This window comes from Nyctereutes procyonoides, unplaced genomic scaffold, assembly GCF_905146905.1.
Source record: "Nyctereutes procyonoides isolate TBG_1078 unplaced genomic scaffold, NYPRO_anot_genome, whole genome shotgun sequence".
NCBI classification, from domain to species: Eukaryota; Metazoa; Chordata; class Mammalia; order Carnivora; family Canidae; genus Nyctereutes; species Nyctereutes procyonoides.
This window is the reverse complement of record NW_026575120.1, coordinates 31,162,909-31,190,546: the sequence shown is the minus strand read 5'-3', so window position 1 is coordinate 31,190,546 and position 27,638 is coordinate 31,162,909. Positions and strand designations below refer to the sequence as shown.

General features: G+C 43.0%; 1 protein-coding gene across 5 annotated transcripts in view; it reads left to right on the top strand.

The window, feature by feature from the left end:
- The window catches only part of CALD1 (caldesmon 1), a 189,071-nt gene that overhangs the window by 101,107 nt on the left and 60,326 nt on the right, over positions 1-27,638 (top strand). Inside the window, exon 1 of one of the 5 annotated variants that reach the window (XM_055334653.1) lies at positions 12,061-12,347. The exons of the other annotated variants lie outside the window; for them this stretch is intronic. Within the exon in view, the coding sequence (XP_055190628.1) occupies positions 12,076-12,347 (272 nt within the window). The 5' untranslated portion in view covers positions 12,061-12,075. Of the gene's footprint in view, positions 1-12,060; positions 12,348-27,638 lie in introns of those variants that run through there. 5 annotated transcript variants of the gene reach the window in all.

Here is a 27,638-nt window from a genome sequence, read left to right as displayed (position 1 = left end):
AGCAAAGGTCCTCAGACTCAGTGGGATTCTATGACTTTCCACACCACTGTCTTCCTTTCTGAACCTCTTATAACTGATGAACTCTGACTCAGCTGGAAGGCATAGCTCAACAGTCATCCTCTGGAAAACATCTTCCCAGAGGTCCCCTGTCAAAGAAATTGATTTCCCACCTTGAGTCTCCCATGACTCTTTAAATGTATATTAATTGTTATATTATCATTAACATTAATTAGCTATATTAATTATGACTTTTTTAAATGGCTGTTTTGTCTGCTTATTTGTTCATATGTCTGTTTTCCCCCACCAAATTAAGAGCAACTCTAGGTTAAAAACTACATCTTACTTTTATTTCCCCAAAGACCAGTAAGCAATATGAATAAACAATGAGCAAATGACTACTTCAAGCCACATCTGTGTTCCAAGGCAGAATTTTGCTCAATTTGCTAAGATATTGGAGAGGGGGTAGAAATGTTAGTGACCTTTGTGGTGGTCTCCAAATACTGACACCATCCATGTCTTCCTTGGGGTTCCATCACTCCCTTGCTGAGCCACTGGAATTTTGACTCCTTTTTCTCTAGAGAGATGAAGAAACTCATCTCATGTATTTCTCTGATTATTAAGGATAATTGGATTGCTACCTCATATAATTTTGACTATTGTGCTTATTTAGTTGCTTATGGATGCAAATGATATTAATGTGGTAAGAATCAATTCCCTTTGTTGGTCTAGTTGCTCTAGTCCTCAAACCCTTTAGTATTACTTGCAATTAACATTTGCATTGTAAGACCAGATAATTATCAAATTATAGGATTCATACCAAACCCAAAGGAATCCAACAGTGAACAGACTATTTAATCAAAAATCTCTCTAACAGAAGACCCAAGTCTGCTGTCTTGAAGAGTAACCTTCACTTAATCCCAGAAGGATGGGCAGAAGTAGATGAAGGGTAGGGCCAAGAACAGGGCTAGCATTTATTAATACTCTTTCTGAAATGAGGTGTTTAACATGCAAGTTGAATCTCAAGTTTAGACTCTAAATAGCAGATTGTTTTTTAGTATTGGGATGTAGTGATGAATCAAGAGACAAAAGAATGAAGAAATGTATGGGGGTTAATTTTGTTTTTGGTGAAGTGGGGCATTTTTTGTTTTCATAAATACACATACCTCAAAAAAGTCTGATTTAGAAGAAAGGAATTATAAATAACAGTCAAAACTCTAGAGTAAGATTCAGATTAATTCGGGCACCTGGGTGGCTCAGTGGTTGAGCCTCTGCCTTTGGCTCAGGTCATGATCCCAAGTTCCTGGGATCGAGTCCCCCATCAGGCTCCCCATAGGGAAGCCTGCTTCTCCCTCTGCCTGTTTCTCTGCCTCTCTCTTGGTGTCTTCATGAATAAATAAATAAAATCTAAAAAAAAAAAGGATTCAGATTAATTCACTTTCTACACAAGGCATTGAGTTTCTTAATTATAAACGTATGACCTTTGGTTAATTTGTTAACATAAAATTTGTAGTTAGAATAAAATTAGTAAATTGAAACACCCAGAACATATTATACCAGAAGTACTATAGAATAGCCTTGAAATCGTCTTTTTTAATTTTTAATTTAATTTTTAATCCTTAGATCCTGGGATCCCTGGGTGGCGCAGAGGTTTGGCGCCTGCCTTTGGCCCAGGGCGCGATCCTGGAGACCCGGGATCGAATCCCACGTCAGGCTCCCGGTGCATGGAGCCTGCTTCTCCCTCTGCCTCTCTCTCTCTCTCTCTCTCTCTCTCTCTCTCTGTGACTATCATAAATAAAGAAAAAAAATAATCCTTAGATCCACTGAAAAGGTCAGAAGGAAAGATAATTTGAAGTTATCCTAGAAAGACACTGAATTCTGAAATACCTAGGAGAATCTCAGATTACATCAGCACTTTCTACTCTGCAGCATATTTTAGAAAGCTGGATGCATATTTCAGATCGTTGGCTCTCAAATTTAAAATGTCTGTCTGCTATTTTTTGTATATGTATTATCTATTTTCTTTTCTTTGTTGTCTTCTTGAGGTCTTAAATTAAAAAGCTTTCCAGCTGGATTTTTGGCTCTTACATGAGAAAAATGAATATGCTTTTTTATTAAATGTTTTCACTGAGAAACCTGCCTGGTTCTATTCTATAATTAATGAACAACAACAACAAAAGAGCTCCATTTGCTTTTCCTGCCTTGATGCTAATGATAGCTTGATTTCATTGTTCAATAACTTCAAAGTAAAATAGCATCTTCAAGCTGCAAAGCTTTTCCCCTAGTCTATTTCTAATCTCCTCTCTCAAGCTGCCACCATAAAGGCCTCCAAGAATTCTACAAAAGACCATTTCTAATAAACTCAATAAATTCAACACATAAGTGTTGAATTACATTAGATCTCCCAGATGTAAGCCAGTGTAAGCTCACTGTAATCTATTGTCTTAGTCATCTGGGACTGCTATAACAGAATATGATAGACCGGATGGTTTAAACAACAAACATTTATTTCTTGTAGTCCTGGGGGCTGGGAAGTCCAAGATCAAGGTGCCAGCAGATTCAGTATCTAGCAAGAACCCACTTCCTAATTTGCAGTTGGCTGTTTTCTCGTTGTATCCTCACTTGGTGGAGAGAGAGAAAAAAGCAAGCTGTCTTGTGTCTCTTCTTATAAGGACACTAATCCCATTTGTGAGGACTTCACCTTCATGACCTAATTACCTCCCAGAGTCCCCACCTCCTAATACCATCACACTGGGGGGTGAGGATGTCAACATATAAATTTTCCAAGGACGTGAATATTCAGTCCACATCATCTATGTGTTAGCAAGTCTGAACAAAGAATGGGCCAGTAGAAGAGGTTTGCATGAATGCCGAATCCAAGACCAGGGTTGGCAGTGGCATCTGGGACTCTCCAAGTGAGACAGACTTTGAATCTCAGGGTTTGTTCAATCCTGTGACATGAGAAGTATTTTCTCCACTGAGGGAGGTGTTTTCTCATGTCTTCCCTTGGCTTGGGTAAAATATTCCTTGTGACGATTTTACCTCCCTTTGCTCTGACTTCATACTCATGAAGCAGTCTCTGGTGACTATGAGGCTTCCTGACATTATGGCTTTGGGGAATGGTGGGAATATGAGTGTTCTCCGAGCACTGAAGAGGGAGGTCATTCATTCTCTTAACTAACTGGCATTAATTAGCATTCTGATGTGTACATCAGTGTCTTGTGAATCTGGAAACCACTCAGTCTCCTTGAGACCTATCAACTTTAAGAATTTCCACAATCCAGTTGGTGGTACAGCAGAGCTTCTAGATCCTGTACTATGCTGAATACTCAAAAGAAAAAAAAAAGGCTTCGGGGAAGCCTCTGACTTCTTCAACAAATATTGTTGTCCCTCTTCAACCCAGGGAGCAAATGACAAGTATTTGTTGAGCATCTGCTATATGCCTAACACTGTTCTCAGCTTTATCAGGTGCAAATGAGGTATTAGAAAAAATCCTTGCTGGCAAGAAGGTTATAATTTATTTGGTGAGAAAAGGTACGTACATATAAATAAGGAATAAATAAGACTCTGTGTGTATATCCATCTATTTCTGTCTATAGATAGGCATCATAATTGTGTATCGGTTCATGTGATCTGTTAATTACAAAATAGGACAGTACCCAAAAAAGTGTCATTTTTATAATATAAAGAGTAGTAAACACTACACCCTAAGTATCCAAAATAATGGGCTATTTTTCTAGCAATAAGAACAAATATATGCTTTAATCCAGGCCTGACCTCCCCCACCCAAAAAAAAAATCTGGATTTGATTCCAGCTATAAAAGCCATGTGTAAATTTAATATCCAGATGCAGAAAGTGGACACCAGCAAATAAATTTATAGTTGTGGAAATATTTAGATAGTTTGGATAAGAGTGATACACAGTGAGAAATCTGTGGCTTATGAACTAACATGCTTCCTTTGAAGATCTGACCTTGTCTCTTACACTGGAATTATATCCTTAGAGTCCTCATGATTGTCTTTTAATTTCCTTCTGGTTCAGTTGTATCTATGGACAACAAATTCCACATTCTTTTTTTTCTTTTTTTTTTTTTTCTTAGGGGTAGGTGGAGGGAGAGAGGGAATCTTACTTAAGCAGGCTCCATGCCCAGTGCAGAGCCCAGCATAGGGCTCAGTCTCACAACCCTGGGTTCACAACCTGAGCCAAAAGTTGGATGCCTAACCAACTGAACCACCCAGGCACTCCACAAATTCTACATTCTAAAGCATATCACTAGGGCCTAGATTCAGCTTCCTTGGAGTAGAAATCATATCCTTTCTGTACATACTTTTTCCTAGAATTATATAGGATATATATAATTATTTTCACTGAGACCAGAACCAGGGTTTTACAGATGTGCACCAGCAACCATTCAGTCAAGCAACTATTGCTAGAACCCTACTATTTTCAAGCACAATTTTATTGTTTTTAAAGATGTGTTTCAAGCTGGAGGGCAGAGAGGGTTGTTGGAGGCATGACCCAAGTTAGATAGAAACTTTCCTCTCTAGGGGAAAAGAACAGTCTAGTTGGTTAAAAAAAAAACACCCAGATTTTAAAAAGAGCTCAGAAAGTAGACCTAAATAATCATTGCAAAAGAGTTTAAACAAAATGGGGAACTTCACAGCAAGTTAGCTAGAAGGGCTGACTCATACATGACAACATAACTATTTCTCAAATGCGCGCAAACAAGAGTGGGCTCAAATATTCTCATCCTTCCTCCTGAAATGGCAAAGTACAAAGAAATAAAGTCACACGTGGGGAGACTTCACACTGGTGTGGCTAGACACTGGTTCTTAAAGAATCACTGGAATTCGGAGAAGCAAGGGGAATTTTAAAGGGATTCTAGGCAAAAGGAGAAGGAACAGCTTTGTAGGGTAAAAGCAGAAAGCTTCAGGAAGTATCAAGCAAATGGTGGCAAATGCTAATAATCTTTTCACCGAACAAAAGCTCCCTTTATAATAAATGTGAGGGTGCACTGATTGAAGGTGTGTGTTAGGTTGCCAGTGAGGATACAGCTAGAGGTCAGGATATGCTTCGGGGGAAGAAGCCGAGTAGGAGTGGCTTCCAGATGGATCAGGATTGGCCTCCGAAGGAGAGAATGCCCTCCTTTTAACAGAATGGGAGCACCGCAGGAAGGGGACCAGCATTTCACTGGGAGAAACACTTAGAAGCCTTAAGACAGAGCGAAAGGAGTCACTCCTATGCTCAATCCTGAATCATCCTAGAACCACATACACACGATGGTGGCATTGATGGTGTTCCAACTGGAGTGGGACCAAACGTGAAAGGGAGACATAGTTCAAAGGAGTAGCTCACAAGAAAGTGGACTGAACACAGGTTTGGGAAAAGAGCTGCCTCCAAGTGGAAAGGGAAGCTCTTCTAAAAGAGCACACAGAAGGCACTAAGTTACCTTGAAAGTTTTATTTCTCAACCCGGATGGTGCACCCATAGATGTTCATTATGATTCTCCTTATTCCCTTTAGTCTAGAAGATTTCAGAAGAAAGGGACACCTGGGTGGCTCAGGTCGTGACCCTGGGGTCCTGGGGTCGAGTCCCACTTCGGGCTCCCTGCATGGAGCCTGCTTCTCCCTCTGCCTATGTCTCTGCCTCTCTCTGTGTGTGTCTCTCATGAAAAAAAAATAAAATCTTTTAAAAATATATTTCAGAAGAAAATACAATTTTAAAAAGGTAGAGAACACTTAATAGTTGTTACCCATGTATCTTTAATCAGAATCTGCCTGTGGGTGACAACAGAATCACATTATTAATAATATGCTTCTTAATGCTACCTCCTTATGCAGGAATACCACCCCACCGCCAGTTTAAAAAAAAAAAACAAAACTCTCTGATTGTTTCTGGAAGTCTATCTCCCAGAAGCCCATGAATAGTACACTCAAGTACAACCTCCTTGCTGCTAGGCCCCTTCCCAGTGAGGCCCTGCTCTGACTCTGCCATTAAGTCATTTCAGAGGATCCCCCATCACCACTGCCCTGGGGTCCACCCTGAGACCCCTGGCCTCTGTGTCAAAGGCACTGTCTGGTGTCCTTGTGCTCCAGACTTTCAAGGTACCAAAGCAGCCCTGCATTCCCTTCAGTCCTCTGGAATTCTAGAACAGTGCTATGCTCTGGGACAGAAGTAGGGATGGTGACCCTGTCCTCTGCTCTGTTACTCTTTGTCACTCAAGCACCAGAGCTTGGCCTACACTCAGCAAACATGTTGTAGAAACAGTTTCAGCTTCTCTGCAGCCGTCCTCTTCTCAGGGCACAGACATGTGACAATGGGGTTTGGGTCTGGGGACCAATTCCAAGGCATGTGATAGCAAACAACTATTCAGACCCCTTGCAAATCACTGCCCACCCCCTCCGGCCCCCCAGGCCCACTCCACCACTCAATCACAATCAGATGCATCTCAATTCCAGTGGTGGACACAATGAAACTTGGGGCCGGGCCGCCACTCACATCATTTATCTTTCCATTTTGACTCAATTACAGAAAAAAATAAATCTGCTTGGCCAAAGTAATGATGTGCTCATTATGAAGCCCCATGCACTAATTTATTTATGCAGCACATACTCCAGAAGGCCCACCCTCCACCAGGCACTGTGCTAACTGGAACAGCAGGAGGGTTGGAAGGGCCCTGTCTCAACAACACTCCACCTCGGGGAGCTCACAGCCTAGCGAGAGGAGCAAGAAATACATAAGCACACTGTTAGTGCAACTAGAACCTTGAACCCCACGTTGCCTCAACCAGATAGACTTCCCAGGTATTGAAATTCGGGGAGGTGCTCTTTGGAAAATCTTTTTCTCCCTTTTGGAAATCAGATTCTGTGTTCCTCAGTTACCAAGATCCTGGACAAGAAAAATACAGTACAGAATATCCCGAAAGACCTGAAAATGGGCCTCTGAAAACAGTATGAAGTTCTCTATGTGAGGGTCAAATAATAAATTATAACAACAAAACTAGCTTCACCATAAGTGCTGGAAATAGGCTGACAAGGCGACAGATCTGGGGAGGAAGGAAAAAAAAAAAAGTCCTGGATTTAGCACAGAAATGAATGAACAATCTCTGTAAGAGATGCTATTATCAATGCGAAAATGATGTTAAGATGTGTTAACAGGAACGTGGCAGGCAGCACTGGGCCTTCATCCAGGCACATTCAGCCCTGGTCAAGCCTTTATTATGTCCAATTTGGGTTTCCCGCTTGAAGAGTTGTTATATTTCAGGCTGATATTAAAAGAATGGAAAATAGGCACTGGCATCTAGCCTAGCAGAGATGAGGCTGAAGGATGATTTAATACCTGTGGCCCTGATAGAGATCAGTGGATTTCTATTTCAGCGACAGGAAGTATAGTTCAGTAATAGAATAAATTGAGCATAAGACCGATTAAACAGCAGGGCCTTGATCACAGGATGTCGTCTTTGAAGTATGGTGCTAGAGGTGCTAGAGCAGCCCTGCTGCTTTCAGAGCACTCTCCACTTTCTAGCTTGTGTTCGAATTTTTGTATGCATATCTTACCTCCTCCCCCTTGGGGGCTGACCTTCTCATCCTTGGATCCCCTACAGCATGTCCCAAAGTGACTGGGCTTGTAGTAAATACGTAAATGGTGTTAAGGGCAGAGGGGCAAGCTTGCCCCCTGTTGGGACAAAGGACATGGCCACCATGGTAAGGGAGTAAGAGAGTATAGCGCCCAAGACCTGTTGCAGACCTAAGGACAGATCACGCAAAGAATAGTTCAGAGAATTATGCCAGCAGAGGCCACAAGGGTACTAGTTAAGGACAGGCTGTTGTGAGGAGAGGGGAGGGTGAGGGGTAAATGATGACTTTCCACAGCAGTCCATTCACTCCTCCAGCCCCAGCCAGCCCCCACATATCCATCAAGGAAGACACAGCCAGAACTAGGAAGACATTAGCAAAGACACAATGGGGCAGGAGAGGCAAGGAAAGGGCACTACCGAGAGGTAGAAAGAGGGGAAAGGGGGAAGAGGAGTCTGTAATTTTTGCGTTGGGATCTGGGTAAAGGAAAGAGTATTTCATGGGCAGATTTCTTAGGAGGACCCATAAAAATGCACTATCATCGGACAACAGAAAGCAGTATTATTCAAGTGAACATGTTCAATGCCTTGGCAATAGTAAGATGCCACGAGCTGTGGAGGGAAGACTACAGAGGGGTCCATGGAAAGTAGAAAAGAGGGTCTGCCTGCAGATATGTAGTGAGCCCCTTCCCTTCCATTGCTGTCCACCCCTTGATTAGCAGCTTTCTAGGTAAGACGTTATTGCATCTTGCCTATGCTCTTAGAATGAGGCAAATACCTCATGTCTTTATAATGATTTTCTTTATAATAAAATATTTTTTCTTTCTTTTATAACAATTGACTTTTTTTTTTTTTTTACATTTTATTTATTCATGAGAGACACACAGAAAGAGCCAGAGACACAGGCAGAGGGAGAAGCAGGCTTGCTGCGGGGAGCCAGATGCGGGACTCGATCCCAGGAGCTCCGGATCACGACCTGAGCCAAAGGGCTCAGGTCAACCACTGCTCAACCACTGAGCCACCTGGTGCCCCTCTTTCTTTCTTTATAAATGATTTTATGAGAAAATATTTTTCAAGAGGCTTTTTTAAAACCCCCTTTTTGAATGCTGCCTCTCAAATGAGTAGATAACCTTGGGGTTTGAGTTTCTGTAGGAAGTAAGTGGCTGTGTGTGTGTGTGTGTGTGTGTATGTACGCACGTGTGTGACTAAAGTGAATTAGGGTGGTGCACAGGCGCTTCCCACATGCCTCTTTTTCTCCCCAGGGAATTGTTCCAAGGTAGAAGCTGTTCTCAAACAACCATTGCAGACTGTAAAGTCTGGAACAGATCATGGGGGCCAGTCTCCTACCTCCATGAAGTTATTTTTTTAAATCATGTTTTATTAATAAAGGACCACCCTGTGGTGGGAGCTATCTCCCTCTATTGCACTGACCTCCTTCAAACCGTCTCAGCACAGAATCTCTTTGATAAAAAATTAAAGTAGCTAGAAATTAAGGATGCTATGAGTAATTTGAGACTGGCCCAGACTTCCATTTTCCCTGGTAAGGGAGTCCCGAAATGGCCTACGGGGGACCCCCATTATCTTGCTGAAGGATGGTTGACTGCCTCAGTTGTTCATGGTGCCAATGAATTAATCCAGTTCTCAGAGACACCAGTTCTGGAAGCTGGATTCTGAGTACCCCTGTCTGTGCTACAGGGTGAAAGCACAGGTACCTGCTGGTCTCTGCAGGAACCCAACACTGGCTACAAATTAATCATTGGTATGTTCTTCCTAATTTCTCTCGTCTCGCCTCTCCAACCCCAGAGGGCTACCTGAAGTTGTCTGTTGTCTACCCCAGCCGTGCTCTTAGCTCATGATTCACTTCTCTCCTCGCCTCTCAGATGCATCCAGTCTCTCTTTCGTGGGCCTTTGAGTTCTTCCCATTCCCCACTGGTATCTAACCCACGTCCAAAACTCACTTCTCTCTTCGCTATCAGCACGTCACTACCCTACCAAGTAGCATGAGTTATGACACCTGCTAGTTTTACTATCACAAACTGAAGACAGACAGCTACTTCCCAGATGCATTCCATTAAATAACATTGGGGCCCACAAAGAGTATACATGATTTCCCTCTTCTTATCTTTACAGCTAGGAAAAGAGTTGGGTGGATAGCCTTTATACAGCTTGCCATTTGCATGCTTTTAGTATATGAATGTCAGCATATTAGTGGACGGTTACTAAATTCTTGCTTTCTTCCATGGAAGGTAAGGTGTGTGTGTGTGTGTGTGTGTGTGTGTGTGTGTGTGCATGCGTATGTGTGGTGAAAGAGATGGAGAGAGACAGAACTGGCCTGGAATAATCACAGAATTTTTTTCCAAGCTATTCCATTTTATGAGCTTGTCTCAAATATACCAAAGCTATACCTGCCACCTCAAAATTGGAGCATATTGGGAAGAGGGGGAAATCAAGAGTTGAAACGAATTCCCAAGGTCAAATGAGCCCCATAATCAAGTATGTTTCTGTTCAAGTATCACTGCTGTAACAAATAACCACAAACTTGGTGCTTCAAACAGCACAAACCGATTCTCCACTGTGCTAGAGGTTCAAAGTCCAACACCGGTCTCCCTGGGCTAAAATCACAGCGTGGGCAGGGCTGCATCCTTCTGGAGGCTCTGGGGAGAATCCATTTCCTTGCCTTTCCAGCTTCTAGAGGCTGCCCTGAATCTTGGACTCGTGGCCCCCTTTCTCCATCTTCCTTGCCAGCAACGTCGCATCCATCTGAACATTCATCTGTAGTCACATCTGTCCCTGACCACAGCCAGAGTGGATTCTCTGGCTTTAAGGACCCATGTGATTAGATTGAGCACATCTGGAAAATCCAGGATAATCTCTGTCTCAATGCCTGTAACTTAATTCCATCCGCAAAGTCCCTTTTTGCCATGGACCTATTCATAAATTCTGGAGATTAGGACATGAATGTCCTTGGGAGGAGCCTTATTCTGTCTGCCACAGCAAAACACTGAATTTTTTGAAGGGGGGAAGAAACAAATGGGCGAAATTTGGTAGAAAGGCAAAGAGCAGAAGGTCTCAGTACATGTTTCTATCTTAGCTCTGCAGCAATAAACTCGAGCCAAGTCAGTGAGTATTCATTAAGGCCTCTTGTGTGAAGGCGGATAGAGCTCTGTTTTTATGAGAGTCTCATGCACTTTATATACTCAGCATATGTTGAGTGACGATATGTATATATGTTCAGAGATATTTAAATGTGTACATATCATGATATATGGAGATAATTAACTTTGAATTTCACTAAACTATATTTACTCTATAAACCATGACTTTGATGACAGCATAAAATTTAAGCAGGAAAACAACCAAACTTTTCTAGTTACTTGAAATGACAAGAGCATTGAATCTAACGGAATTAAACTCCTTTAAGTTGAGCACAAGAGGCACTGCTGTAGCTCTGCTCAATGACGTTTGGTGAACTACATAAATGCTCTGTGCTTCTGAGCCCCTGTTGGTGACAAGAAATATCTCAAAGATGTCTTTCATTCTGGGAAGGGGCTCTCAGTGTGTGACGCTGATTGCTTCTCCTGCTATTTACCAAAAGAATCATCTCAACCTTCGGTTGTGGAGATCTGAGTTGTTCTACTCATTTGACAGAAAGCCAGTCCCACAAGCATCCGCGTTCCCCAGCACCAATCTGATCATTGCCTGTTGGAGATGAAGAAACGTATTCATAACTCAAGCCCAGACGGAGTCTTCTCTAGATAGAATCAACACCACCCCCTCCTCAGGGACTGGAATTTGGTTGCTTCCCGAACTGTTGCTGACCAGGCTCCCTTGCCTGGCGTGGCTGATGAGATCATCACACCAGACTGCCATGGGTACAGACCAGGCCGGCTGTTGCAACATGCTTCTAGGCAGGCGGTTGCCCCCGTTTTACTGAGGGGCGTGAGCACCAAACACCCCTATGATCCAGCAGTTCACTGACAGAGCCATCTCTCTTCTTCCCTTTGCCTTTGGTTCGCATTTTTTATATCATGCATCCATCATTCCCTGGACAAAAGGGATAAGAGGAGTTTTCCAGATTTGATTTCTCGGTGGGAACTGTTTGCTTTGGAAAGCACCTACACCGACAATAATTGAGAACAGAGCTCAGAATGAGGGCCTGAGAACTGCACCCCTGTGAACTACTCAGCGGGCCTGTGTCTGTTGATCTCTTCTGCATTGGATTGTGCCTGCAAGTGATAACCAGGATCAACTCTTTTCCAAAGGGCTGTGCGCAGGGGATCAGTGTCTTTTCCTTTGACCAGGTCTCGACCTTGGAATAATTATTTGTAATTAATCATGTAAAGGTCTTCATCGTGAGAGCTACTGAGAGAACACGGGCCCCTCAGACCCAGGAATCACCGCCTGGGAGATCTCTAAGCCATCTGCGCCCTTTGCAGTCTAAACAGGATGGGCCTCTATTAGGGAGATTACAGTAAAAAATAACAATCAGCTCTCTGGTGATCCCATGCGGAGGGGAAGGGTGGGGAGGAGTAGATCTGGCGCAGGACTAGCCCAGACTTTCGTCACAGGGACAGACCAAAGTGTTAACACAAAGGGAGCATCCCGCACACCGCCTTCCAGCCGCAGGACACATGGCACCTCCGGGGGCCCGGCCCGCGCCCTGAGCGCCCCGGGGTCGAGGGCCTGGGCACCGCCTGCCCCGCCGCCCCCTCCAGCTGCAGACATGCTCGGGGGACCCGGATCGCAGGGAAGACGCAGCCTGGCGGTGCTCTCCCAGTGAGTGCTCACTTGGCCCCTTCGGGTTAAATTTTTCTTTCTTTAAAAAAAAAAAAAAGAAAGAAAGAAAAGATTTAATGTGGGAATGGGAGGGAAGAGGAGAAATCAAGAGGTAAAGGCAGGCAGGCAGGCAGGCAGTCTGGAAACTTCAGAGCTGTATGCAACTTTCTGGTCTCAACTTTCTGGTGGTTCTGATTGGTTTTCCTCGTTGCCATTTTTATGGTGGTTCCCAGACCAATTGCGAGGGTTTAAACCCAAGGCGCGGGGCTTCTCTACTGCGAATACTGATCCGCAGAGTATTGGGTTTCTGGAGATCTGCTGTTAATTTAGACCTGAGCCCTTTGCTCAGAATGATCCATTCGCAGGAACCAGATCTCTTGGCTAAAGCACACATTGCCCAATCCTTAAAAGTCAACAGCCCAAAGCCCTTAATAAACTGACCCTCTGACTGTGACCCAACAAGATTGAGAGCACATGCCACCGATCAGGGAATTGTTCAGATAACAGGCTCCAAGGTTTAGGATCATGAAACCCTGCAATGTTCGAGCTAGAAAGGGGGCCTCTAGGATTGTTTGCAGCGATGTTCTCATCCTATAGATGAGAGGCGATGAAACCCAGAGGGCTAACTCAACTTCCCCAAAGCCAGACGACAGTCGGAAACGGAGCCGGGGTCTTTGTACTCGCAGGCAAGAGCCCTTTACACGCTGGTGTTTATGAGGTTTGGAAAACTTAGTGGGTCTTGGGAAAAGGTACCGCATAAGAGTTAGATACCAAATGGCTTCTCAGTAAATCTTTCCCATTTTTGAGACTTCTGGCACCGATTCAGCATGACAGTTGTTGTTCCAGTTGTTCCAGCATTTGGGTAACAGTTAATCAAATAAACAGAGGGACTCAATGGGATCCTAAAAAAAACGAGACCTTTGTGTGCTACGTTAGCAGATCTCCTGGATCGGCCCTTTCTCTAAGTGTGATCACTCAACTGTGAGAGCTCAAAGGGGTTTGAGAGGCTATCTGGATAAGCCAGTGATTATCAAACTAGTCGTTTCTGTTTTTTGTTTTGTCTTTTAGCAAATTTCATCTTGCGAGGAATTGTGTTACATAAAAGAGATGTTCTGGTTGAATGGGTGGTTTTGGATCTAGAGCTCCTCACCCGCACAGCACTCCCAAATCACGCCCTTTGCTTACCTCTGCTTTGCTTCGCATCTCTTCTCCACCCCACCCCACTCCACCCACTCCACCCGTCCTTCCCTGAAATCCTGGATCTCCATGGTACAGTTCAGAAACCACTGGTCTCATTGAATTCCTTTATTTTATTGAGGAAAGTGATGTACACAGTAGGGAAGAGTTTGCCTGGTGTTACGCAGCTGGTCAAGAGCAGAGCCTGGAATGCTGTGTGCCCGCACATGCACGCCTGTGCGGTGTTTCTCTCCCAGCTCCCAGGTTCTGAGTTCTCCCACTCCATCAGGCCCATGCTTCTATCAGTCTACTTTCTCCATGTCTCTCTCACTCTTCGCTCTCTCCATCATTTCCTGAATTTCGACAGTTATTGCCTCTCACCTGGACAATCATAATTGCCTTGGGTCTCACCCTGGCCTCAGTCTTCCTCCCCTTTCTGACCTCGTCGCCTCCTCCCTCCTCTGCCCACCTTTAAGGATGGAACCAGTTCTCCCCAATGGGGGATTCAGAGTTCTCTGCAGGCTGCCTCAGTATCCCTTCTTATTTTGACCCACCCTTGCTGCAGAATCAGACCACTCACTGTTCCCCAGACTCATCACGCGTAGGCTACCTCCATGCATTGGCTCCCTCTGTTCCCTACCCGGGAACACTCCGTGTGCCTCAGTCCTCTCATGTGGAATAAAGGCCTTACACAAGACCAGGAGTTCTGGAACCCAACCATGGACACGTGGGGGATTCCAGAAAAGCTTGGGAAGGGTGGGTAGGGTGAGGTGAGGTGGAGAAGGTGTAGGAATGGCGTTCAGAGCGAGGTCTCCCTCACCTGCTTCTGTCCTCCAAGGCTCCAATCAAACCTTACCTTCCTCCTCAAACCTTCCTCAGTTCTATTTTCTCTCTGGGCTAGTGAGTTATGGCCAACCTTCTGTGATTAGGCTTGTAGTAAAGGTAGAGGGCCCCCCACCATAAGCAGCAGTGTACTGGCCGGGCGAGGACTATTTTGAATCTTTGAATCTTCAGTTTCCAGCATGGTGCTGTTGCTAAAAGGAAAAAAAAAAAATCTTCAAATTTCTCCTTACTGGGTTAAACCTAACTCAGTTCATCCAAGTTCACACTTTTTTATTTGATTCCTTTGAACACACGAAGCTTCTGCACTTTTTGCTTTGGAAGAAGTATGAGGTTAAATGCCAAACAGGTGCCCGACAGAATGAATTCTAAATTCCTTTGCATTTGCATCAGATAATTTAGCCGAGTTTCACTGCCTACAGAGCAAGATTGGCAGTATTTTTTTTTTTATGAGGCACATTAAAATTCCTGAATGCCAAGACCTGCACAGAGCTGTGTTGTCTTCAGGACAGGTGTGAATGGCCTCTCAGTTCTTTAGATTTCGAGGTGCTGTGTCACCTGTTCCTGGTGAGATTATTGAGACACTCTGTCACTTGCAGTCTAATGTCTTTCACCGCTACTTTTCTCATCTCCCCAAAGCCTTCGTGAAGTCTCCTTAAGTCAGAATTTTGCATTTCTTGTAACTCTTCATGCTTTCGTCCATTAAGAGCAATGCTTCTCATAAAGAAGTATGCTTTTATATGTCCTGCCAATGAAAACGTTTTGTTCTTGTGTCACATTTTGTAACAAATGTGGAAGGGTATATAAAGTTTAAAACCATGGAATCCAAGAAACGTAGGAAATTGTATAGGAAATAAGCTCTCACTTTATGCTGCTTCTCACATCCTCCCAGCCCCATCACAAATGACTTTGCACAGGCAGGTCCAACTTGCAACTAGAGGAATGGGGTCAGGGGAGGTGCTCCTCTGCCATCTGGAGGCTCATTTGCTCCTGGCATTCCTAACTGGAATGATGAGGATGCGTTTTTCCCCTGGAAACGCAGCCTTGCCTCTCAATATTAGCTTTAGATACATCTCGGGCTTAAAAAAAGGTGGTTGTGGGCTGGCCTGCGTTCCTAACTGCCATGTATAATGATGTTTGAAGTTCCAAAAACCAATTTGCAAATTAAGGCTTGGAAACAAGCTTTTCATAAATGTAGGACTGCTTGGATTCATTTCCAAGCCTAATTGAATTTTTAAGAGGAGCCTTTAAAAATCTGTAAACCTTACTCATTTCGATGCATTCATTCAACAAATATTCATTGAGGGTTTCCTATGCCAGTTGGTGATGTTGGACTAAGCACTAAGAACACTAAGAAGGACAAAACACAGGTTCTGGCTTTAGGAAGATCTAGTCTTTTAACCTCCCACCCACTGCAGGACTGTAGGAATCTTCTTTCAGCCCTCCTGCCCCCGACAAGCGCGCACACTCCCTGGTCCTCCCAGGGCGGTGGCTGCCGGCAGAGCAGTCCGGACACCTGATCTCTCCCTTAGCTACATTGCTGTTTTCCTCTTTCCTTTTTTCCTCTGACCCTCTGAAAGAAATACAAGTTTCTTTTAGCTTATACTTAAAATAAGTACAATCAACTTATACTTAAAATAAGTACAATAAACTTAAGTTCATTTTGACTCAGTATCCTATTTATATACACACACATACATATATCTAAAACAAATATTTTACAAAACAGTGCCCACTCTAACTATGTACAATGCCCTTGAGTATTTCTTTTTTTTTTTTTAAGATTTATTCATTTATTTGAGAGAGAGAGCACGGGGAGAGGGAGAGAATCTGAAGCAGACCCCACATTCAGTGGAGCCCTCAGAGGCGCTCGATCTTATGACCCTGAGATCACGATCCGAGCCAGAATCAAGAGTCAGATGCTTAACCAACTGAGCCACCCAGGCAACCCTATATTTCTTTTTTTTTTTTTTCAGGAAAATTCTTTTTTTTTCTTTTTTTTTAAAAATTGTACTACAGATTTCTCTTTTTTCCAGCTTTATTGAGGTATAAATGACAGATAAAATTGTAATATATTTAAAGCAGATAATGTGGTGATTTGATGTACATATACATCGTGAAAGATTACCCCCATCAAATGAATTAACATGTGCATCACCTCCCATATTTACCTTTTTTCACCCCTTTTTTCTTTTTCGGTGAGAACACTTAATAAGTTCTACTCTCTTAGGAAATTTCAGTTCTGCAATACAGTATTATCTGCTGTTGTCACCATGTTAGAGGTTAGATCCTCAGACCTTATTCATCTTATCATAGAACTGAAAGTTTGTACACTTTTATCAGCCTTTCCCTGTTTCCCTCACCCCCCAACCCTTGGCAACCATCACTCTAGTTTGACCTGTTTTTTCTCTCTAATTCCACATATAAGTGATTCCATACAATATTTGTTTTTCTCTGTCTGGTTTATTTCACTTAGCTTAATGCCTTCCAGGTTCATCCATGTTGTTGCATGGGACAGGATTTCCTTCCTTTTTAAGGCTGAATAATATTCAATGATATATATATATATTGATATATATTATTTTTATTATATTATATAAATTGAATTCTAGAAAAGGTGAGTATAGACATTTATATATATATAAATTCCTTTAGCCATTCATCCATCAACAGACACTTAGGTTGTTTCCATACCTTGGCTATTGTGAATAATGCTTCCGTGTACATGGGGGTGCACATAGCTTTCCAAGATAGTGATTTAGTTTCCTTGCTCTCTAATATTTTCTGTCCTTTTTAATTTCCTTTAAAACTGCCAGTCATGACCCATTAAACAGATTTCAGAAACTGCAAATGAGTCACAAACTGAATTTCGAAAAGCGCTGACCCTATTACATGATCTTGGTATAGCTGGCTGCCTCCAGAGCAGCTTAGGAAGCTCTGCAAGCCTAGCGACCGCACTAACTCCAGGCAGGAGTCAGCCTGGATGTTCAAGAGAGGCTTTTGAGATGGGAATCAGAGGCCCTGGATTCTGATACAGCTCCTTCGGTGATCAGCACCGTGATCTCAAGGAAGCTGCTTCAAGTTGCTCCCACGGCTATAAAATGGAGATGGGCATGCTTGCTCTGTAAAACTAGCACAAGAGTATATGGAAAATATTAAGTACAGAACAACTGCAAGTTATTGTTGAATAGCCTTATTTCTCCCAATTAACATTTAATATCAGAGGAGCAACTTGGAGGAACCATTTGTTCTTTATAGACTTGGAAAAATATCCTTGCATGGGCCCTAATATTATGCAATTTCATAGATGAAAATCTCAGAGTTGTGATTTGTTTGTGATGTTGTAACTAAGTTTGTATTTAGGCTCAGTTGGGTCATCCTCCCTCCTCTCCCATTAAATACTTTTTCTGGTTGCAAAACCAAGGAAGCAGCTGGTGGTCAGTGGGCTTTTTAACTCATGAGCCCGTTTGTGTACAGGAGTACGCTTTGCCTGATAGGGTGGGCTCCAGTCTGCTGGATTTATAAACACTAATTTCTACTGTTTTTAAGACTACGTTTTTTTTATTATTAAAAACAACAGACATTAAACAAAAGTAGCCAGCATAGGAGATAATTTTATTAAGGAGGATTTAAAACAATAAACTTCTAGAGAAAATATGGCATTTTTTTCATTCATCTTCCTCTTTTTCTTTATAACTTTATTGTAAATCTCATCTCACACAGACATTGATTAGAATGCATCTGTTAAGTCATGATATTCCTGATTAAAGCCTGGCATTCTAGTCTGATATTTTCTATGCTGGTGAATTTCTATTAGCACCTAGATATTTGCCTCTTACCTGATAGCTCGGTCTGCTATACTAGCTCTCCATGTCTGTTCTTTACCTTTCTATGACTGCTTTCTGATCCTTACAAGGGATGTCTATACTCACCTTTTCTAGAATTCAATTCTCCAACACACCCTCAGAGAGAAAATAAAATAGCAATATAGTAAGGATAGTATTCACTCCAAAGAGAAGGAAATAAATTTGACACTTTTCCTCTCCAAAGAGTGAGAACATTCTTTACACAGACCAACAATAAGCCACAGCTCATAACTACCCTGTGTTTTCCAGAGACAAAATACATGAAGTGCATAAAATTTAAGCAACTTCTTAAAGCTAGCTTTAAGCTGATTTCATGACATTCATAGCTTCTCCATAGATCATCTCCATAGCTATTTAATACATTTGTGTGATATGCCTAAGAACTGAATTGAAAAAGACTGTCTTCACACATTTTAATTAAACATTTTAATGAACAGGTGAGGCCCGGCGGTGCTTAGGCCATCCTGGACCTTTGGAGAAGGAAGGACGACTTTAAAGGGGAGCCTGTTGCTCATTTCTGCCATCTCAGAGGTCACTTTTCTGGAGTGAGACACCACTGCTGGGTGGGGAAAGGGTCTCAGCACCCCTTCTATCGGGCAGACCCAGCTTTCAGTGCAGGTAGTGAGCACATTCTTGACAGATGAGAAAGTAAGAGCCAAATATCTGGACTCCCACATCTGTGTTTAGACTTTACTCATTACGAAGTGTATGACCTTGAGACGGTCACTTAATTTCACCAAGTCTAAGTATCTTCATCTGTTTAAAAACAAAAAAGTACAAAATATCCGCCTTTCAAGTTTAGTGAAAAATAAAAGAACTAACTGTGCAAACGTGTGTAAACCACTGTGGGTGCTTAATCTGTATCATATTTCCTACCTTTCCCTTCCCTTTGAGCACCCCCTTTCTAAAGACCCCAGAAAAGAGGTGGCTTGATATCTGACTCCAACAGAACTACTGATGTTGGGGCAAAAGGCAGCTGAATTTGGTTTGTGACTGATACGTATTCACTAAACCATCCAGAAAAATCAGAGGAACTCTTCACCTCAGATTTTAGTTGTCCCATTTACTAACTACTTAAAGGTGATAACCCCAGGGCGCCTGGGTGGCTCAGTTGGTTAAGCATGTAACTCTTGGTTTCAGCTTAGGTCACCATCTCATGACTGGTGAGATCGAGCCCTGCCTAGGGCACCGCCCCACCCCATGCTCAGCGGGGGGGGGGGGGGGGGGGGAGGGTCTGAGCGGAGAATCCCTCCCTCTTCTCCCCACTCCAGCCTCCTCCCCTGCCTTGTGCGCACACACGAGCACTTTCTCACTCTCTCTCAAATAAATAAATAAATATTTTTTGAAAGATGATACTCCATACCCTATACTTCAGATAACTCTGAAGTTAAAGGAAGCTTGCTAAAAGTGGACTTTGGGGGCCAAATATAGAATTACTACTTTTCATACTTGGCCTAAACCAGGCACATTGTAAAGGAGGATGTAGTAAGAAGTAGGGATCAGAGATTTGAATGCCACCAATCTTTAAGTGATCTTCACAAGTAAGGAGAATATAAATGAAGAATATTGACTTCACAATCCAGATAAACTTGGATTTGGATTCTCATTGCATCATCTTATTAACTGTATGCCCCTGAGCAAATGACTTAATCTTGCTGGGTTTTTCAGTGTATTCGTTTTTCAGTTTATTCATGTACAAGAGGAAACTGTATGTGAAATTGTCAGCACAGTGCCTGGCACTTCGTAAGTGTTCGAAAAGTTGTGTGTGGGAGTGGGGGGGTGGGGAATGATCATTATTGGCGTGAACTTGGTGCCAAGGAGATGAATCTTAGGTAGCTTCCGGATAATCACGAGAGGCCGTGATGATTGTAGTAGAGTCCTAGGGCTGCCATAACAAAGTACCACAAACTAGGTGGTTTAGCACAACAGAAACTAATTGGGTCACAGTTCTGGAGGCTAGAAGTCTGAAGTTAAGGTGTCTGCAGGGCCATGTTCCCTCTGAACCCCATAGGGGAAGAATCCTTCCTTGCCTCTTCCAGATTCCAGTAGACTCCAGACATTTCTTGTTTTGCGGCAGCACGGCACCAATGCTTCCATTAGTTCATGTGACCTTCTCCCTGTTTCTCTTCATGTCATCTTCCCTCTGTGTCTGTCTCCATGTCCACATTTCCCCCTTTTCCTGAGAATGCCAGACAGATTAGGTTAGGGCTCACCCCGACGACCTCACCTTAACTTGATGTGTCCGTAAAAGTATTATTTCCAAATAAGGTCACATCCTAAGGCACGAGGGTTAGAACTTCCACATATATTTGGAGCGGACACAATTCCACCCACGGTGTGAGTGTATACAGACTTCTTAGAAGCAAATGCAACAAACCTGGCCATTACTTCTACATTTTACCATTTGCTAAGGTTTCCAGAAGTTGAGCAAATTGACGCATCCAAGGGAGGCCTAATGTAACAGGGGTGTTTGGGTATTGGCTGAGTAGTGAACACTTCCTAATCACAAAGGGGCAAAAGCCCCTCCAACTCAAGCCCAAGTGGGAGCTCTCATTTTAACCTCACTAAGTGAAGGGCAGCCAGGAAGTCTGTACAGCCTCTACTCATCCCAGCGGAAACAGCCCTGAAATCATAGATTGAACCGTGCCAGCTCCATAAGGAGTTAGTATAATGGGAAAGATTTATCTTCCACTTTCTCTCCCTCCCCTGTGTCCATTTTTTAAATTTCTGACCTTACTGAAACATCAGATTTGACCCAGGGACATAGTATGAGTCTGCCTCTCCTGATCTGAAGACATAGGGGCTGGGAGAGAGATCATGTAAAATATTCCCTCCCCCCAGGGAGTGGAGGCTCCTTCACCAGCTGCTCCTGGGAGCCGGAGAAGGCCAGAGTTTCATGAGCCCACCTCAGAGCTCCAGGGAAATCCCTAACCCAGATCCCCAGATACCAGAAGGGCAAAGGAACACAGCAAAGGGGAAACTTTGCATATGAGGGGTAAGTTTACACATTACAATAGAAGGTATTTTAAGAAATCAGATGGACTGCTGGCCCAGTGTGATGAACCACTCATCTAAATAACAGTAGGAAATGCTGAAAATTGTGGAAAAAAAAAAAAAACTTTTACTAACAAAATAGAACCATTCAGATCTTAAACTGAATACTGTATTAGTTTCTTTTTTTTTGTTTTTTAAGGACTTATGACATTTATTTATTTTATTTATTTTATTTTATTTTATTTTGCCACTGATGAATTATTTTTTTATTTTTTTTATAAATTAATTTTTTATTGGTGTTCAATTTACCAACATACAGAATAACACCCAGTGCTCATCCCGTCAAGTGTCCCCCTCAGTGCCCGTCACCCACTCACCCCCACCCCCCGCCCTCCTCCCCTTCCACCACCCCTAGTTCGTTTCCCAGAGTTAGGAGTCTTTATGTTCTGTCTCCCTTTCTGATATTTCCCACACATTTCCTCTCCCTTCCCTTATATTCCCTTTCACTATTATTCATATTCCCCAAATGAATGAGAACATATAATGTTTGTCCTTCTCTGATTGACTTACTTCACTCAGCATCATACCCTCCATGTCCATCCACGTTGAAGCAAATGGTGGGTATTTGTCGTTTCTAATGGCTGAGGAATATTCCATTGTATACATATTATTATATTATATACATATTATTATATTATTAGTTCCTGTATTAGTTTCTGAGGGCCGCTATAGCTGCTACGTATTGGGTGGCTTAACAAAACAGGCTGGGTTTCCTCCCGAGGGCTGAGAGGGAGGATGCGTTGCAGGCCTCTCTCCTGGCGGTTTGCTGGCAATCTTTGGCAGCCCTTGGTGTCTTGACTCCTCAGTCTAATCTCTGCCTTCACATGACAGTCTGTCTTTCTGCGCATAGTCTACCCTCCACGAATGTCCTTTCCTGTGTCCACATGTCTCCCTCTTATAAGGACACCAGTCAGATTGTGTGAGGGCCACCCTAATGACCTCGTCGTAACCTGATTGCCTCTGCAGAGGCCTTATTTCTATATAAGATCAGATTTGGAGGTACGAGGGAGGTAGGACATCAACGTAGCATTTTTGCAGAATGCAGTTCAATCCGTGACAAGTACCGGAAGATTTAGAATAGTTTAACATGACAATTCCTAGTTTAATTCCTAAGTGATACATGGGATAATTTTCCAGGACAATTCAAATGCCAGCTGGCTGAAGGATATTGGGGCCGTGGGGACATCTGGGTTCTCCGCTGACAGGCTGTCTGTCTAAAGCCATTCCAATGAAAGTCAGACCCAGCCTCCACACAGAGAGCTCTGAACCATCAATTCTTCACTGAGGCTGGGTATTAAGCCAGCCCCGAAGATGAATAGAGAGGGGGATTATCCTCTTCCAGTGGGACACGTGCATTTTCTGGCATGGGAAGATAAAGCTGTCTGATGATAAATTTCCACGTACATTTTAATGAGAAGTGACATGGATTATGAGAGCGACAGAGAAAAGGAGAGATAAAAGGCATTCCATTTATTGGACATTTTTAGCCACAGCTCTCCTCCTCCACCCTCCTGTCCTCAAACTAGAAGCCAGAGAAAAGGTAGTCAACGGAGGAGGAAGAAGGTAATAACCAGGGAGGATCAGGATCTTCCCCTGCATCTATTCTGCATTTCTGGGCCTTCTCTAGTGCTCACGTTTGCAGTGAAAAGGAGTTTAAGGTTCTCGAGATAGAAAAACCATTCTGCCCAATTATCCCCTTCATGCTTGGAAGCAGTGGCATCCTTTGGAAAATGTACAAGCACGACAGCCATATCCCACATGATGAGGAGGATAGTGAGAACACGAAGCTAATAAAAATGGCCCATGCTCATGTCGGACTTCCTGTGTGCCAGGCCCTGCTCTGAGGACTTTGCAAATGGCAGTTCACTTAATCCTTCAACAGTACTATGAATTAAGTACCACTACTTCCATTTTACAGATGAAAATGAAGCCAGAGAGGTTGATTCACTGGCCCAGCCACCTCCTCCCTGCCTGGGTGTGTGTAATGACTGACCCCTGGCCCCTGGCTCCAGGCTGAGTGGCTCCTGGTGGTTCCCTTGCTCTCTCCAGCTTAACACTTAACGGATGTTATTCCCTGCCTGTGCTCTCACAGCTCTAACCTCTGGTCTGTGTGGGAGAATCTGGCAGCAATTGTAACATGACATCAGATCCTGCTTGATGAGCAAGTTTCTCCTTCTGGCAGAGCAGGGCTGGAAGACGGTGGGAGGAGTGGTCTCAGAGGGTCTGGGATCCTCCGTGACTCTTTACCTTAAATCACCAGCCCAGGACATTAAATTCCTTATTTTCCCTTATTCCTTATTCCTTATTCCTTATTTTACTTTAAGAGTCCCACAAAGAGGTTGTGAATATGCGTCTTCTCCCAATGGGAGACCTGCACTTCCACAACACTAGCAACTCCTCTCATTTCACTGTGATTAGTATCACATGACTTTCTTATGCCAATGAAGAGCAAATACACTCTCCCAAGGAGTTTGAACCTCTCCATTGTCTTAACTTCTAAATCCTGGCTTGTCACAGTTAGAGAATCGAGGCCTGCAAAGAAGTGGAATGTGGTAGGTTGTAGTGGTGCAAAGAGCCCACACTTGGGGCTCCGCGAGAAGGTGGCTACAATCCTATGTGTGTTAATCTTGGACAAGTGACTTGACTTCTCTGTGTCGGCTTTGCTCATCTGGACTGTGAGGTAGGAGTAGTCATGTCTACCCCGTGTTACCGCAAGGATTAGCTGAAATGCATCCTCTCCGTCGCCTGGCACCTAGTGGGGTCTACGCAGAAGGGAGTTATCGCCATTAAATAAGCTTCTTTGTCATTTTAAATAATTTGTTGGCTTCACTCTTTCAAAGTCAAGGTTGGCTGGTCTAAGACATCCCCCCTCTTTTTTTTTTTTTTTTTTAATCACCAGTGTTACTGTTTATTTTAAAATAGACAATGGCTGCTGTGTTTGGCTTTTTAGCCTTAGAAATGTTACCTACAACTTGACAAGGAGTCAAATTTAACAGAGTTAGTTGTTAGCAGCAGACCAACCCCAGGGTAGGTGACATGATTCATGGGGCCTCCTACACTCTCCCAGGGGCCTGAACACCCTTTGTATAGAGGTCCCTGGGGAAACTTAAGGACTTAAATTCTCTTTGGGAAGCTTCAGAGCAACTCATATGAGCAGAACACCACGATATGATGACATCTTTGAGACAGAAAAAAAGCACCAGTCAGAAAAGCCCCAATTTATAGTGATGTCCTAGCTCTGAATACAAGTGGCTTAGCTCCACTAAGACCATTTCCTCAACTGCAAAGTAGGAAAGATATTTGTGTCTATCTCACTGGTATACTAAAGATCCCATTAGAACATGTACATGATGGAAGTGTTTTGTAAATTGCAAAAAGTTAGAATTGTAATCCGTTATTGCTTGGCTAGATCTGAGTTCATGAGTTGGCTCTGAAAGCAGCTTAGCCACTAAACAGGATGGATTAACAGGACAACCCTGCTGACACAGATTATAACAGGGCAATGTCTTGTTTTGACAGGAAGCCATTCCCACTTGCACTAATACCATAGAAAAAGACTAGTTTGAATGGTGGTGCCTTGCGAGAAAAGGAAGAAGGTAATAAGGTAGGATGAGGTCAGAGCAGGAAAAGGGCACCCCTGTAGACAGGTGAGAAGCAGAAAGACAGGAGGAACAGGGCTTTTATTTTGCTCCAGGTTAAAAAAAAAGGGGGTCACAAATGACACCTCTGGGTTCAGACTGAGTGCTCCAGAATAGTCCTTCTCGAAGGTTAAGACCAGGTACTGATTATACATATTTAGCTCCCTGGAAGCTTTCAACATAAAATTTCCTTGACTGTATTTCTAAGTTGCAAAAACACCCTTCCAAAAAAAATGCATTAAAGAAATATTAGGATTGTGTCTTTTTGGTTTGGCCCTTAAAAAAAATTTTTTTTTTAATCCAAAACCATAATTGTGGCCTACCAAGTTGGATTCTCCTCCCATAGAGCGAGGATTTAATTTTTCCAGTCCCCTCCCTTGGTGCCTGTTATCCTCTTCTGGTTTTTGATGAACTGCACATGTTATAGAAGCCACTCTTGGGCCTCAGACATGAGCGGCTCTCTCGCCACTGCCAGTGTCCTAATAAGGGAATGAACATGCTCCTGTTGCTGAGGTAAGAGGAGTCAGGCGGTGGAGGATATTTTTGCTGATTGAGGAGGATAAGGTGTGGTTTGGCAGGTACCCCGTTGGTTTGGCTGGCTCCCGACCGAGTTTTTTCTCTTTTTACAGTTCGAATTCCGTAACAGACTGTAAGAATTGTTGCCTCACAGATCCTTAGCTGAGTTTTTAAGAACATCATCCTGACACAGATCATCCACGATAGGGAAGAAATAGGAATTGGGGGTTATATCATGTTTTCATCATGAGAGGAGGTGAAGTGCTCCCAGCTGCCAGGCCTGCTCCTCCAAGGGACTGCCACCAGCCAACAAAGGTGGCATCAGACTCGGTCAAATTTGGTCAATGAAGAGAATGAGTGGCTTGATCCAGAGGTCCTGGGATGGAGTCCCACATAGGGAGCCTACTTCTCCCTCTGCCTCTGTGTCTCTCTCTGTGTCTCTCATGAATAAATACATAAAATCTTTAAAACAAACAAACAATTGGGAGAACAAGGAATATACCACTCAGGTATTTGGCCAGTGTTTAATGAGTATAAAAAATTTATCTGCACAATATGAAGTAACACCTACTTTCTGTTTATAACTACTGATATACTTCAATTTTAAAAATAAAAGAAACAAAAATAACATGGTATTAGGATCATAAGGACAAGTGGCACCATGTTTTTCTTCTCTGATCTCAAATACTTGCCCATGGCTTCTCTCTCCGCTCGTATTTTCTGAATGAGTCTACACTGCCTTTTGATATAACTGCAGCAGGTCCAAACACTCCCTAAGGCGCTCATTATGGATCAGTGTTTCCCAACTTGGTTTTCCACTAGTCTTACTTGGGGAGCTTTATACCCCCAGTGGGTCTGATTTAATTGGTCTGGGGCACAGCCCGACAGAGGAATTTTCTTTTAGAGGTTTATTTATTTATTTGGGGGAGAGAGAGAGAGACACAGAGAGAGAGAGTGCAAAGGGAGCAGCAGAGGGAAAGAGAGAGAGAGAATCCCAAGCAGATTCCCCACTGAGCATGGAGCCCAACACAGGGCTCAAGCCCAGGACCATGAGATCATGACCTAAGCCAAAATCAAGAGTTGGCTGCTTAACCGACTGAGCCACCCAGGTGCCCCAGGGCAGAGGGATGTTTAAAAGCTCCCTCAGCTGATTCTAATGTACAGCTGAGGCTGAGAACCAGTCTCCTCCTCTATTGTGTCATCCAGCCTCCAGACAGCAGGAGCAGGCTCTTTTCCTTTCTGATGTTTTGAAACCTTTGAAGAAAATACAGTATATATATATGAAACAGGTCAGACAGGTTTCCTCTCAGATTGGGAGGTTCGGTTCAGTTGTTTTAAGCCTAACAGTAGGGAATTGTGCTTTCAACCAAAATCAACTTGTAGACACATTGGGTATTGTCTCCACTTCATTTCTCCTGCATACAAGAAGTGAAATTCTCTGCTGAGAGGTAAAAAAAAACAATGTATCATTTCCAATGTCAAATAGTGAAGTTACAATCTTAATGTTTTCTCTGTGTTTATGGAAATTATTCATCCCTTGATGTTTAAATTTAGTTAATAAATGTTTCTTTATTTGGCTTTTCTTTTAATAGTGAGTCAATTTTACATCCTGGAAATGGTGCAATTGTTATCTGTGGCAAGGATAGAATGATATAACTGAGGAATAAAAAAAAAATTTTTTTTAAACCATCAATCTTCTGGTACTGGGAGTGCAGTACCAGCATGGGGAGGAGTTTTGAACTTTGAAAGAGTCACGGATTAATTTAACGTCCAGAATAATTCATTGCTTTCAACTTCTTTACTGGAAATTTCATTACCAAGGAAGAAAGGTCATATAGAAATTCAGGAGAGCAGCCTGAGCAAGGAATATGAATTAGAAAATCATCACCTTAAAACTGGCTAGCAAGTTATTAGTATAGATGAAATTACCCTGAGCACGGATGTTGAGTAAGAAAAGAATAGAGCTCAGGAGGAGATCCAATGGAAGACACAAAAGAAGCTACAAAATAAATGGTAGGCAGAGAATTTCAAAAAGGAAGCTATGGCCAGCAATGTCAAAGGCCTCTGTGAGGTCAAATACAATGGGGTCTGTAAAGGGCCATTGGACGCTTTGTTTCGAAGTATAACTCTAGAGAGCACAAGCCTGTAATCCAATGTCATTTTGAGGTCGGGCTACTAATGTCTGGATCAAAAATAATATG